Below are 13,032 nucleotides of genomic sequence, written 5' to 3' on the forward strand. Positions count from 1 at the left end.
CATGTGACAGCTTATGTGCGTAGACAGCCTTTTTCAAACTTACTTAAACCCAGGTCCTTTCCACCTGTCATACCATGTAGGATTAAATACCATGTGGAAGTTGATTCACCGGGACTGTGTGGTCCAGGGGTCAGGGCTTCCTAGCAAATGAGGGCCCGAGTTTGAGCTGTAGAGATGGGGTAAGTCATGAAAACCAGCCTCATCGGTGTAGCTTGAGGGCTGTTCTCTGTTGGTAGTTTTTCTCAAGCATCTGTAAGAGAAGCTGGGAAAATAAGTAAGAGGGGGAACTAGTCAGGCCCTCAGAGGGTTTCATTGACCTGTAATCAGTTAGCTTCTGTAGTCCAGCCTGAAGAGAATACTTGGCATTTCTCCCTCTCAGCTGTGCAAATAATGCTTCTGCTATTTTAAACAGATGAATGTAAACTTTTTTCCACTGTAATGATGGCTGTTACTGATGTTGTCTGCAAGATTCCTGATGGTTTTGCTTCTTCCTTGAGTGAAGAAAAACATCATGGTGTGTCTTAGTTGGGTTTCTATTGCTGTGAAGAGATACCTTGACCATGGCTTAAGGTTCGGAGGTTTAGTTCATTATTATCATGGTGGCATGCAGGCAAACTTGATTTTGGAGAGGAGCTGAGAGGTCTACATCTTGATCCTCAGGCAGCAGGAGACACTAGGCCTGGCTTGAGCTTTTGAAACCTCAAAGCCCATTCATCATCCCCTGTGACACACTTCCTCCACCAAGGTCATACCTCCTAATAGTGCCACACTCTATGGGCCCATGGGAGCCAATTCATTCAAAAAGAGGTCAGAATCACTCTTTCTGACTGCCATACCAAGACACTGAATTCCAGAAAGTTTAAGCTTAAAATATAATACAGGTCTTGAACTCTGAGAGATCCCCGCCTCCTGAGTGCTGGGATTAAAGGTGTACCGCACTGCCCTCATCCCCTTGCCATTCTTGACTGCTGCTGACATGAGAAAGCACTTTGTAACGCCATACTCAGGGATGAGGTACTGAGTCACATTGTCGTTTGTCTATCTAAGGAAGACTGTTGGCTTTGTTTCTCTCTAAGCTGTTCCAGGTAACTGTAAAGGATGGTGACATGGGGAGACCTTCTTAAGAATAGCGTTTGTTTGTTTCTTGGAAGGCTTCAGGGTTGTCCACTGCTGCCACTGGTTTTGAACACCAGGACACACTGCCTGCCCCTTCCCTTCCCTAGCCCCTTTCATCTGCACGGTCACTTGCCTTGACATTCTGGGACTTTTAGATTTTATTGAGAGTGTCCCTCTAGAGCCATTCTGCTGGGCCCAGGTCACTGAAGTTGTAAACCAGTGTGAAGGTGACCTCAGGAAAGCAGAGCCCCCCTTCCCTCCTCAATGCAGGGGAGGAGGGCATCTCTCACCCTGTGGCTCTCTGTTTGATGAGTGACTTCCCTTTCCCAAGGTCTCACACTGAGTTAGCAAGTCAATATTCTAGCTTCTTGCTTTGGCTCTCCTACTGTGTGCCACTGAGATAGACAGCAGTGACTCATACCCAGTGGTGATTCCTGTTGACTGCTGGGGATTTCCCATTGGTCTATTGGGAAGTACTCTGTGGGCAGGGCCTAAACAATCAGGACTAAAAGATAGAAAAGATAGAGGAAAAAGGAGGAGGGTTTGAGAAAGCAGCTTACAAGATGTAAACAGATCCTGTAATGTTGACAACTTTAATAGATCTATAATGAACTTTCTGGAAAGCACTGCAGGACTGATGCTGGAGTTGTTTTGTGCTCCACCCTAGATTTGGGAAGGAACCTTAGAGAGCTAGCCCCTGGCCGCCAAGCCCTCGCACTTCCTCTTCTCATTAGGGCTCCACTTAGCTGTTAGGTAGGAGCTTCAAAGGGAAAGCCCAGTCATGTATAATCTCCAGTTAATGGTCATCTGTTGAGCCACTGGGTCACCAGAGGGGATAATTACACAGTGCTTCTTTGTGTAATTAAAAATGGGAAGAAAATGTGTTTCCAAGGCAAGCCAGATTGTTAGTGACTAACGGCATCCTTCTGTTGAGGGAAAATGTTGGGGTACCCCTCCATGCTTGTTGGGGGAGATGGCAAGGCTGTTTACCAAAACAGAGCTATGGCGGGAGAGGAGAGAGGAGGTGGGGCACTTGGAAGGCCTTGTCACTTGTAATTGTTGGTGGGTGGGATGTGTTCCTGAACAGTAGCATTCTAGGAGTCATTGTGTGCAACCATGAGTTTTCTGACATAGAACAATGATGATGGTGTGCTTCAACCCCACCCCATAAGTTAGGTGGTTTCCAGTCATGCCCAGCTTCCATGAGTGAAGACTGTATGCTTACTGTGGGTTCATGAAAGCTGATTATAGCTTTCTGACCCAGAATGGCATACGTTAGCCACAAGCCAGAGTTCTTGGGTTTGCACCCATCACTCTAGTTTGAGATCTCAAAGTGTATGTCTTGTAGTCATCTAGGTTTTGCAGAACTTGGCATAATTCAAATTACCTGTTTTTCCCCCTTCAGAACACTTCAGTTATGGAAGATCAAAATGAAGATGAGTCCCCAAAGAAAAGTGGTCTTTGGCAGGTAGGCACTATAAGCTAGCAGATTATTGTAGATAAGCTCTGCCCTTGCTAGTGTCTTCACTGAGAGCAGGGCCCAGCCTCCGCTTTGCGTAGGGTTGCTAGATCAAGAAGCCACCCTACTTGCCCATCATTTCCTCAGAGAAGTGTCCCTATTAGTAGTAAATAACTTTGGAGTTTTCAGAAAGATTCCCAAAGGGCAGTATCCTAAAATACTGACATTGTGGCCCAAGATAGACCATATGGAAATCCTCCATCCAGGGAACCTAGAGCTTTTAGCTTAGGGCTGAGGGCAAACCTTATGCTAGTCCTGTCCCATGTTCAGAAAGGCTGTTTTTCTCTGTTTGCACTGCTCCCCCGTCCATGCTGTTCGGTCTCTCTTCCCTTTCCTTCCAACTTCCCAGGATTTGTGGTGGGGATTTGGGGAACATGCAGACCTTCATAGTTTAGTGTTTTTATTGTTTTATTTGGGTAATCATTTTTCTCCTTTGTGAGGACATGAGTAAAGGCACAACATATACAGAGCAAAGCAAAAAAGGTAGTTAGTTAGCTAGCTAGAATAATATACACACGAATTTAAAATAAGACAAAGTGAAACAAGGTAAAGTAATGTCAGCGGGCTTTGTCTGGGCCCATCAGGGAGTTGGAGGTGGAAGCGCCTAGATGTGCGTGTGCTCCGGTTTGCCTTTCATAGCATCCTTCATGTGTAAAAGGACCACGAGCGACCTTCTTCCACATCTGCATGGCCATGGTTCTCTGCACTGTTGACCTTTAGCATCCAGTTTTCTTCATCTGTGCGCCTCCCAGTCAATTACTTGGTGGGAAACTCAATGGTGAACGGATAGCCCTTTTTTTTGCCTATCAAATGAGAAAGTAGATGTGAAAATACTGTGTGAGTTAGGAAGCAACACAGATGCAGACCTTTGCCACAAACCTGTTGTAAAAGTAGATGTTCTGCGAAATTGTCGCCCAGATGTTGAGTAAAGGAGGAGAGCACAATGAAGTCTATTATAGGACTACTTCACGGTTGGTGTTCTACGCCTTATTTTGCCTAGGTGTGCTCCCCTTTCCACAGACGTTTGTGTTCATGGCACCGTAAGATGATGTTATTTGCCTTTGTTCCTTCCCATCCTGTCAAAAGCTGCCTCTCCTTAGTGCAGCCTTTCTTAAAGCTGGACTGTCGAGCCACACTGTAGCCCTTGTGTGCAGATGGTGTTGTAATTTGCATTACTAGTTGTTTGCAATTAGGCAGTTACTTCTATCTTTTCCTGCTATAACCTTAGGATACTGTTTTGCTTAAAATAACAGGCATCTCCTTTGATGTCTGTTGATATTTATCACAGCAAAGAATTTTTACTTTGCCCCAAGTTCTTCTGTTGAGTCAGTTAAATGGGAATGTCTTTGCAAAAGCAGAACTTTTAAATGCCTGTTCAATGCTGCCCTCTGGTGGTAACTGGTGCCAATTCAATTATCACTTGCTCCAGGAATTGGGTGGGGGTGGACTGGAGGATTGGATATGATTGGTTAAAGTAAATTAAGTAGAAGGTAAATGTTTTCTGACCTTGCCTCTAAATGTAAATACTGACTTGAGATATGATACTGGGAAAAAAAAGCTTTTTGTCAAGGAAGGCCAGAAACTTCCATGGAATATTTAGAGATCCTTTTCTTTCTTTGAGTTTAGTCTAGTTTAATTAGGGAATATACCATTAATAAAAACTCTTCATTCTGGCTGGGAAGTGGTGGCCCATGCCTTTAATCCCAGCACTTGAGAGGCAAAAGCAGGCAGATCTCTCTGAGTTCTGAGGCTAGTCTGGTCTACAGAATGAGTTCCAGGATAGACAGGTCTATACAGAGAAACCCTATCTGGTCTGGAAAAACAAAACAAAACACTAGTGTGATTCTGCTTTTAAGTAGAAGGTGTTGCTCTTGCCAGCATTAGTGGGTTTGTGGCTTTGAGTCTAGTGATGTAGACTGTATCGTTATGGTGGTATGGGAGGGTGTGTATGGTTGCATATATGTGAGTATGCAGATGTGTCTGGACAGAAGAGTCTCTTGTTCTCAGCCTTTCTACCTTGTGCTAGGGTCTCCTTCTGAACTGGGAGCTTGCATTTTCAGCTCTTCTGGCCAGCCAGTGCTCTCTTGGCACCTGCCTGTTTACATCTTCATGCTAGTGTTACTGGCATGTGCAGCCATGCCTGGATTTTTAATGAGTGCTGGGGTTTTGAACTCAGAGCCTCAAGCTTGCACAGCAAGTGCTTTTACCTGTTAAGCCGTCCGTCTACCCAGCCTCTAGATTGTTGGATACTGTCATCCATATAGCTTTTTTCTTTTCCCCTTTTTCTAGGGGAGTAGTGCTAGAATTGAGCCCTCCCTGGGACTTTACCCAGAGACCTTTGGTTTTAGTTAAAAGCTTTAAATTAATTAATTAGCACATCTTATAGTACAAGTATGGAAGCCACAGGACAACTTTCTGGAGTCAATGATCTCTTTCCACACTATGGGTTCCTGAGATCAAACTCAGACTGACCGATCTCATTGACTATTGGATTAGATGATGATGCTATGCAGGGAAAGGTAGATGGAATTGATGAGAAAGGCATTGCTGTAGGTAGTGCACTGATCATATAGAAACCATCCAGGATGACTATATACAAGAGTTAACTTTGGACTGTTGTCTGAGAAGTAGGACAAAGGAAGGGATGGAAGTCTAAACTGTTTGGCCAACATTTATTAGACATGGGAGCTAATATGGATGGGGTCAACTATTAGTAGAAAATGGAGCGTTACAGATTGACTGACTTTCAGGCCCTTCTTGTATTGAGCTAGACTGGGGTTCTCAATGTGTCCCTCAAATGCAATCTGGTCTAGTGGATTCCGAAACACTCAGGAACTTGTTAGAAATACAGACTCTCAGGCTCTCATCCAGACAGACAGAATTAGAGTCTATATTAATAGGCATCAGATACTCTTAATACTTGCTCAGGCGGGAGAACCATTTGTATTAGTGTACAGTAGCCAGCCCTGCTCCAGTTATACCTGGTACTTTTGGTTAGCTGCAGTCTAAAAATATTAAATGAAAAAAATTGGTAGTGTGGAGAATGTATGTGCATATTCACATAGTATTATAGTACATTGTTGTAGATATAATATTATCACTAATATCTTACTATGCATAAATTATAAGCTCAGCTTCATCATAAGTATGTATATATGTATAGGCAGAAACATGTAGCATTTAGTATTATCCATGGGTCTAGGCGTCTAGCTGAGGTCTTAGAACATATCTTGAGAATATAAGAAAGACATTAGCTTTTAATTTTGAGGAAGTGAGACAGACTGCTATGAGCCAACCAGATGCCAGCTTGTCAAGTTGGGCACTTAGTTACTGTGAGATGACCATCTCCAAAATGAGTTACCTATTGATGGGGTGGTGTTGTAGTAAGCATTGGGGAATGGTGAGCTCAGACACCAGTCAGCTTTGGTAACAGCTGCAACTTGAGGAATGAATGTGGTCATTAATTTGAGGATATACACAGGCCCTGAATGTAATGAATGAATGAACAAAGAAATGAATTTGGTTTAAGCTAACACCGGCATTTTAAGGTTAAATCCATAGGACAAAGGATATTCCTAATGAAATAGATTAAATGCCTTTCTAGCTAATTGTTGTTTTTGTTTTTCTAAAACAGATAAGTAACGGAACATCATCTGTGATTGTCTCCAGAAAGAGGCCATCAGAGGGGAACTACCAGAAAGAAAAGGACTTGTGCATTAAGTACTTTGACCAGTGGTCTGAGTCAGATCAGGTGGAATTTGTGGAGCACCTTATCTCACGGATGTGTCATTATCAGCATGGACATATTAACTCTTACCTGAAGCCCATGTTGCAGCGGGACTTTATCACCGCCTTACCAGGTAATCATGCTTGTCCTCACAGTTGCTGGCCAGTGCAAGATGCCAGGCCTCAAGCCTGTGAGAGCTGAGTGGATGTCTGTGAAGTGAATGGTGAATGAATGACTATACTGTGAGCCATCACTTCTGGGGGTCATTCATTGTATTTGTATTTGTAGTTAGTTTTTAATCCTTCTTCAAGTGCCGTATATTAAAATCTAGTAGAGATCCTGGCCAGGCGGTGGTGGCACACGTCTTTAATCCCAGCACTTGGGAGGCAGAGGCAGGTGAGTTCGCGACTAGCCTGGTCTACAAGATCTAGCTTGGACAGCCTCCAAAGCCACAGAGAAACCCTGTCTAGAAAAACAAAAAACAAAAAGATCCAATAGATGTATTTATTTCTAAGAAATGCAGGCTATTCCTGTGATTGACCATGTGGCATATTAGTCAGTGCTGTTGCTTCTGTTTCTTTTAGTTGCTTTTTGTTCTTACACTTTTATTTTGATATGTGTACATTTTGTACTTTACATGTAATTTTTTAAAATGTACAGAGCTGGACATGATAGCTCATACCTACTTTCCTAACACCCAGTAGGCTAAGATGGGAGGATTATTTCAAGGCCAGCGAGGGAGAGGCATAGGAAAGACACACAGGTGCACGTGCACACATCCATATACTTTTTCTTAAGTCTATGTTTTGCAAGCCTCACAGTTGAGGCTACTCACTTGTATCTGGAGGATTAACTTAGGCAGTGGCTACGAAACTGAGAAAATGGTAGTGTGTCTTTGTTTTTTGTTTTTGTTTTTGTTTGTTTTTTGTTTTTCTTTCTTTCCTTCTTGGTTTTTCAAGACAGGGTTTCTCTGTAGCTTTGGAGCCTATCCTGGCACTTGCTCTGTAGATCAGGATGGCTTCAAACTCAGAGATCTACCTGTCTTTTCCTTCCAAGTGCTGGGATTTTAGGTGTGTGCCACCAATGCCAATTTCTTTCTCATTTCTCTCTCTCTCTCTTTTTAAATTTAGATTTATTTTATTTTGTGTGTATGAGTGTATATCTGTATATCTTGTGCCATGGTGGTCAACAGAATGTTGGGTACCCTGGAACTGGAGTTAGAGGTGGTTGTGACCCGCTGTGTGGGTGCTGGGAACTGAACCTGAGTCCTCTTAGAGAGAAACAAGTGCTCTTAGCCACTCTGTCTCTGTTGCATTTCCTGAAACTTGCTTCTCTATCCATCCCTCATTGCTACCATGTAACCTGTTACTCATGTATGTGCACTCATGGGTACATTTTTTTTTCGGTTAAGTTTTATTTTGATATTTTTTAAAACTTTGTGTTTACCACATTTTTAGTTCTGACCAGAATCCAATGAGAAGTATAGAACTCTTGTTCTACCTATGTCTACCCCTTCCACGGCCACACCTGCCTGTGCTGTTGTCAGTGCCTGCTGCTTTTGTGTTCGTGGGTGAACTTACTGATACATCATCCTTCCCAAATCCATATCAGACATTGGAATTTGCTGTTGGAGTACATTCTGATGGGTCTGGGCAATATGTAAACCCGTACCCACCACTCTGGTTTAAACTAATTTCATTCTGCTTTGGGTTTTGACAACTTTTTCTTTCTTATTTTGAAATGTTTCGTCTCAATTTGACTAGGTAAGATGTAGAGCTTTGACTCCAAAAGTGAATGCTGGTTCTCCTGTGACACAGCATAGTGTGCTTATTGCCACCAGGCCAGTGCAGGCCTCGGAACTCCCAACATGGGGGCAAAACCTGCCGCAGGGCAGCAGACGTCAGCTGTCAGTGCTCCCGTAGCACACAGGACCTGAGCTGGGCTTCTAGGCCTGGAACCTGAACTACAAAATGATAGAGAAGCTTCTGATTTCTTTGTGCTCTTCCAGAGTTTGTGTGTTTATTTTCTACACTAGGCATGTATAGAATGTTTGAGAGTTAGCTGAGAAATGCTTGATTCTGCTGTTCTTTTGATGCCAGAATGCTGTCCTGTCTTCCATCAGTTGTTTTCCGTTAGTGTCTCTAGCAATGCAAATAGGAACCTTTTCCATCCAGAATTGTAGCATCAGTTGATTTCTCATTAGGCAGATTAGAATGACAAGAATCAGAAAAATTGCGTGAAATGCCTTTGGGTCACATGGTTCACATTCTTAACTAAGCCCTGATTATTAAATAAATGGGTCATAACCGTCTTAGTTTGCTAACTATTGCTGTGATCAAAAGCACTTGGGAAGGAAAGGGTTGATTTTAGCTTATAGTCCTCCGTTGAGGGAAGCCAGGGCAGAGTTCACGAAGGAATGCTGCTAGCTGACTCGCTCCTCTGGCACGCTGTTTGCTTTCTTATATAACTCTAGCCTGTGTCAGGTTGTCCAAAACAAAAGCAAAACCTAACCAGGACAATAACTCAATAAAATTCACTTATTCAGGGTGAGAGGAAGGGCCTTCTTTCATTATGTGAGAGAGAAAGGTAGAGGTGAATGGATTCTTGTGTGTACCTTCTCTGTACATAGTACAGCATTTTTGTCACCAGAACTCCAGAGCCTTGGCCATTGAACTGCTCCAGGAAGGGCCAGGGACGTTTTTCAAGCTGATGATTGTATTGTTCCTCATCAGTGACTGCTAACTAATGAGGCCAAGCCTTTGTTCTCTGTTTATTGTTTGTTTGCTTTCTGTTTTGGTTCTACTTTCTTCTCTCTCCTTTTTGCTTTCCGAGTGATTTAGATGCGGGTGATTGCCCCCTATGTTTACAGAATAGCCACAAGGTGGCACTGTTGAAGTACCCTTGATAGCTCCAAGCAAGCAGCTCCTTCTGGGGAGTGCACAGCTTTGGAGAAGAGGCAGAACAGATGAACATGTGTTATGTATATAAATATGGTTAGTATAATTGCATACAATTCAGTTTTCATTACAGAGAATTTTAAGGCATTGTCCATATCTCTGTTAAAGTGGAATTTTGTGGTATTGAATGTTATACGAAATGAATGGACTGTTTGCTGGGACATGGAAATATTTCTGTTAAAATGCTATTTGTCTTAACAGGATTTTATCTGAACATATATACACATGTCAGTGTGTTTCATATATGAGAATCTAATAGCTGAGGACAAGTTGGCTGGACCAGTTGATTGTGTTTGTGAGTTGGATTAAACCTGGCATTAGTTCTTATCCCAGACCTGTGCTGTAGAGCAAGCATTATGGGGAAGATAGGTCTGTGCACTTAGGTAGGTTTAATAAGATGCAGGACGACTTTTAATTATTCTACTAGTTCAGTGTTCAGTCTTTTCAGTAAGTACCTTGAGTTTGAATATTTACTGTTCAGATCGACAACCACTTTAAACTTTTGATTGTGAAAAACATTAGTTTTTTTTTTTAATGCTTACTGTGAACATTGTACCTGTCAGTATAGGAAGAATGGAAAATGTTTGTGGTTTCTGGCTCCTTTTGGTTCAGTGGAAAAAGTGATAATTATGATACGCTTTTCTAAAAATCATGGTAAATGTTTAGTCTGCAATGTCAATTTCTGCAGGCTAAGTTTGTGGTTTGTAAGAACTGTTGTTAAAGGGGAAATTTATACCATTTAGAATAGAGGCAGATTGTACTTCAAAGGGGATGATAAGTCTTGCTGATCAGTTTGCTGAGGTATCTGTGCAATTAAAGATGTTGAAACACTTAGCTTCCTGACTATGGCTTATTCATTTGTCTAGCCCCCAAGTCAGCCATTATAGACTATAAATGTGATAGACTAGATCAAAAGTCACAGGAGATGGGCAGGAATAAGCTAAGACTTGGGGCTGCATGTAGGGCCAAAGACCCAGGGTCACAGAATGGAGATCCAGTGTGAGTGTTGGAGTTAGATCCCCCTAGGCCTCAGGCCCAGACTCTGCACATAATAGCCTCATCTTCATCTGTGTGGGGAGAGGATTAAAGACAGCGTGTGTGTCATATGCTTGGCACCTGGTGGGTGCACCCGTGTAGGTGTTTCCACTGTCATTTGTGGTTTTTCTGGATAGTGTCATGGGAAGCCCTTGGATTTGTGATCTGCCATTCTTTTCCTTTATAGCCCTTAGAGCCACCTGTTCCCAGGAAATACTTTGACACAGTGGTTGTAGGTAGTTGTCTTATTTTAAGGGGTTTTTGACTTCAGATTTTGTAACCAGAGTTGTGATTAGTGAAGAAGCAGGGAGCAGCAGAGGTGGGGAGGAAAGGGAAGTTTTTTTGGTTTTTGGTTTTTTGTTTGTTTGTTTTTCGAGACAGGGTTTCTCTGTATTGTTTTGGAGGCTGTCCTGGCACTTGCTCTGTAGACCAGGCCTGCCTTGCCTCCCAAGCGCTGGGGTTAAAGGCGTGCGCCACCAACACTGGGCCAGCAAGGAAATTTTTTTTTTTTTTTTTTTTTTTTTACAGCTAGCTGTTCTTTGAAAGGTTTCTAAAGCAATGGATGTTTTTGTATGATCTAAGTAACTGTGAAACTGGCCCTCATCAAGGATTTTGAAATGACATCACACATTGGAAGTTCATTTTAATGTAGTGGTTTTTACACATTGAACTTTGAAATCAGTACCTTTTCTTTGTTTGAATTTGTTGCTGACAAACTTCCAGATTCTTACATGGTGCCTTTAGCATTAGTAGCAGCACTTCCAGAATTGTGCGTGTAGTATCAGGCTGCATTCTTAGGCCATGCTGTGTCCTCATGTTGCAGGGGGAGGCTCACTCAGCATGATAGAGTAATAAGAGCCAGACACACTGTTTAGGAAAGTACTTAGTTTAATACCCGAAGTAGCACTTCATTCAGCACTGGCTAAAAGATTGCCTTGTGTTCCATGGCCTCCTTTTCCTTAGTGGGCTTGAAACCAGAAAGTTGCAAGATTTGTGTGGCTCTTCAGGACAACTACGAAGTGTCTTTTCTTCGCAGACAAAGACTGTGATAGCCTCTTTGAGATGGGAGGGGGGCAACTAAGGACATTTATTGAGGATCTGTTTCATGTCTGGTGCATTGTGTCTCTTATGTTATTAACCTTCCCAGTGGACTTGATATTCCTTCCCTGTAAAATGTGGGTATTTAGAGTGATTATCTTGGAGCATTATTTTGCAGATTCTATGAGCTAACCCCTTTTACCACTTAAGATTGTCCCTGTGTTATGGACTAATGTTATCCAAAAAGGATAATAGATTTTCTTATGGCCATTCACATAGCACTTGACTGGGTTATGTGCTTTAGCAGCGGTTGCATTTTCCATAAGACTAAAGCTTGCTGCCTCCTGTAAGAATAATGGGAATTTAAAGTAGTCACCAAAGGAAAGGAGCCTAGCCTTAGGTTTCACCAGGATGTTGTTTAAATGAGCCGATGACATTTGAAAGAGGATATGTGTAAGGGCTTTGCTTATGCAAAAACTTACTGGTAGCTTAGTGAGGAGAAAAGATCCAAGACTACATGGGTGCTCTTGCTATAAACCAGTGGTCTCCAAGTTGTCAGAATTAGTGACACTTCTAAGAGAATGGATCCATAGGCTGCCTTCTCTAGAGGTTGATTCAGTACGAAGTCCTAGGGATCTGTTTTTGTTACTGTGCTTTTGAAAGTCAGTGACCTTAATTGATTCCAATCCTACACATGGCTTTAGCATCTCATGGTTGCAGGCTCTGGCTTGTTAACCTGAAAGTTCTGTTCTCCTGGTTCTTCACAAGTGATGAGAACCGTGCCCTTGAGGCCTGGAAAGACTCTTTCTAATACGTGCTTGCCTTGCTGTTTGTTTCATCTCTCCAAGAGCAGAACACTCAAAAGGGGAATTGGTTAGGGCATGTGTATAACCAATTAGTAGGATCTAGTTAGTGACGTGGAAGTCATGGGAGCCATGTAAAGTGAACTGTTGATATCGTGTGTAGGAGTTAGAGGAGAAAGTCCAGTGAACCCCGGAATTAGAGAAGTCCAAAGAAGAGCTTGCTTAGAGAAATGTGACTAAGCTTGGTTTTAATGTGAGTGTAGTTGGGATAAGTATAGATTCAGTTTATGATGGCTGAGAGATTCTAGAATTTAAATCACTGTGCTTGTGACTACATACACATAGAAGACATAGGAGGGGGGCATGTGGATTATATAAGGTATTTGGTCTTTGGAGAATGGAATCTAGAACACTGGAGTTCCATATCATATCAGATTTGAGAGGGAGGGAGGAAGGGAGGAGAAAAGAGTATCCAGCCATCTGGAGAAGCTGGGAAGTTACAAGGAGTGTGCTTGAAGTCCGTGTCATAATGGTAAATAGAAAAAGGCCTGTTCCTAAGAATAATGTCCTTAAGCAATAAAGGAGAGAGAATTGTGACTAAGGAAGACATGAATTGATTTAGAAATCCTGTAAGCAAATTTATGGGACAGTGATGGAGTTTGGGACTGATGTTCAGTACTGGGAAGTGAGTGCTTTGGTGCAGTTGGGCTCATAGTCTTGCCTGAAGGTGCCCAGAGGAGGTGTGGAACAGGCCTCTAGGTTTTAAGAGTGGGAGAAGTGTTTGTACTTTGGATGTTATTCTTCAGCACATCTTAATAAAAAAATTAATTGGCATCT

At 42.4% G+C, this 13,032-nt stretch overlaps 1 protein-coding gene across 6 annotated transcripts in view; it reads left to right on the forward strand.

The window, feature by feature from the left end:
• Positions 1 to 13,032, forward strand: part of Fbxw11 (F-box and WD repeat domain containing 11) — a 100,353-nt gene that overhangs the window by 60,851 nt on the left and 26,470 nt on the right. For 3 of the 6 annotated variants that reach the window (XM_013114791.3, XM_013114794.3, XM_013114793.3), the window contains 2 exons: positions 2,522 to 2,584; positions 6,270 to 6,495. In XM_013114791.3, coding sequence (XP_012970245.1) covers positions 2,522 to 2,584; positions 6,270 to 6,495 — 289 coding nt within the window. The remainder of the gene's footprint in view (positions 1 to 2,521; positions 2,585 to 6,269; positions 6,496 to 13,032) is intronic. The other 3 variants (XM_005071960.4, XM_021228315.2, XM_013114795.3) reach the window with 1 other exon arrangement.

Source organism: Mesocricetus auratus, unplaced genomic scaffold, assembly GCF_017639785.1.
Source record: "Mesocricetus auratus isolate SY011 unplaced genomic scaffold, BCM_Maur_2.0 Super-Scaffold_100007, whole genome shotgun sequence".
Taxonomy (NCBI): domain Eukaryota; kingdom Metazoa; phylum Chordata; class Mammalia; order Rodentia; family Cricetidae; genus Mesocricetus; species Mesocricetus auratus.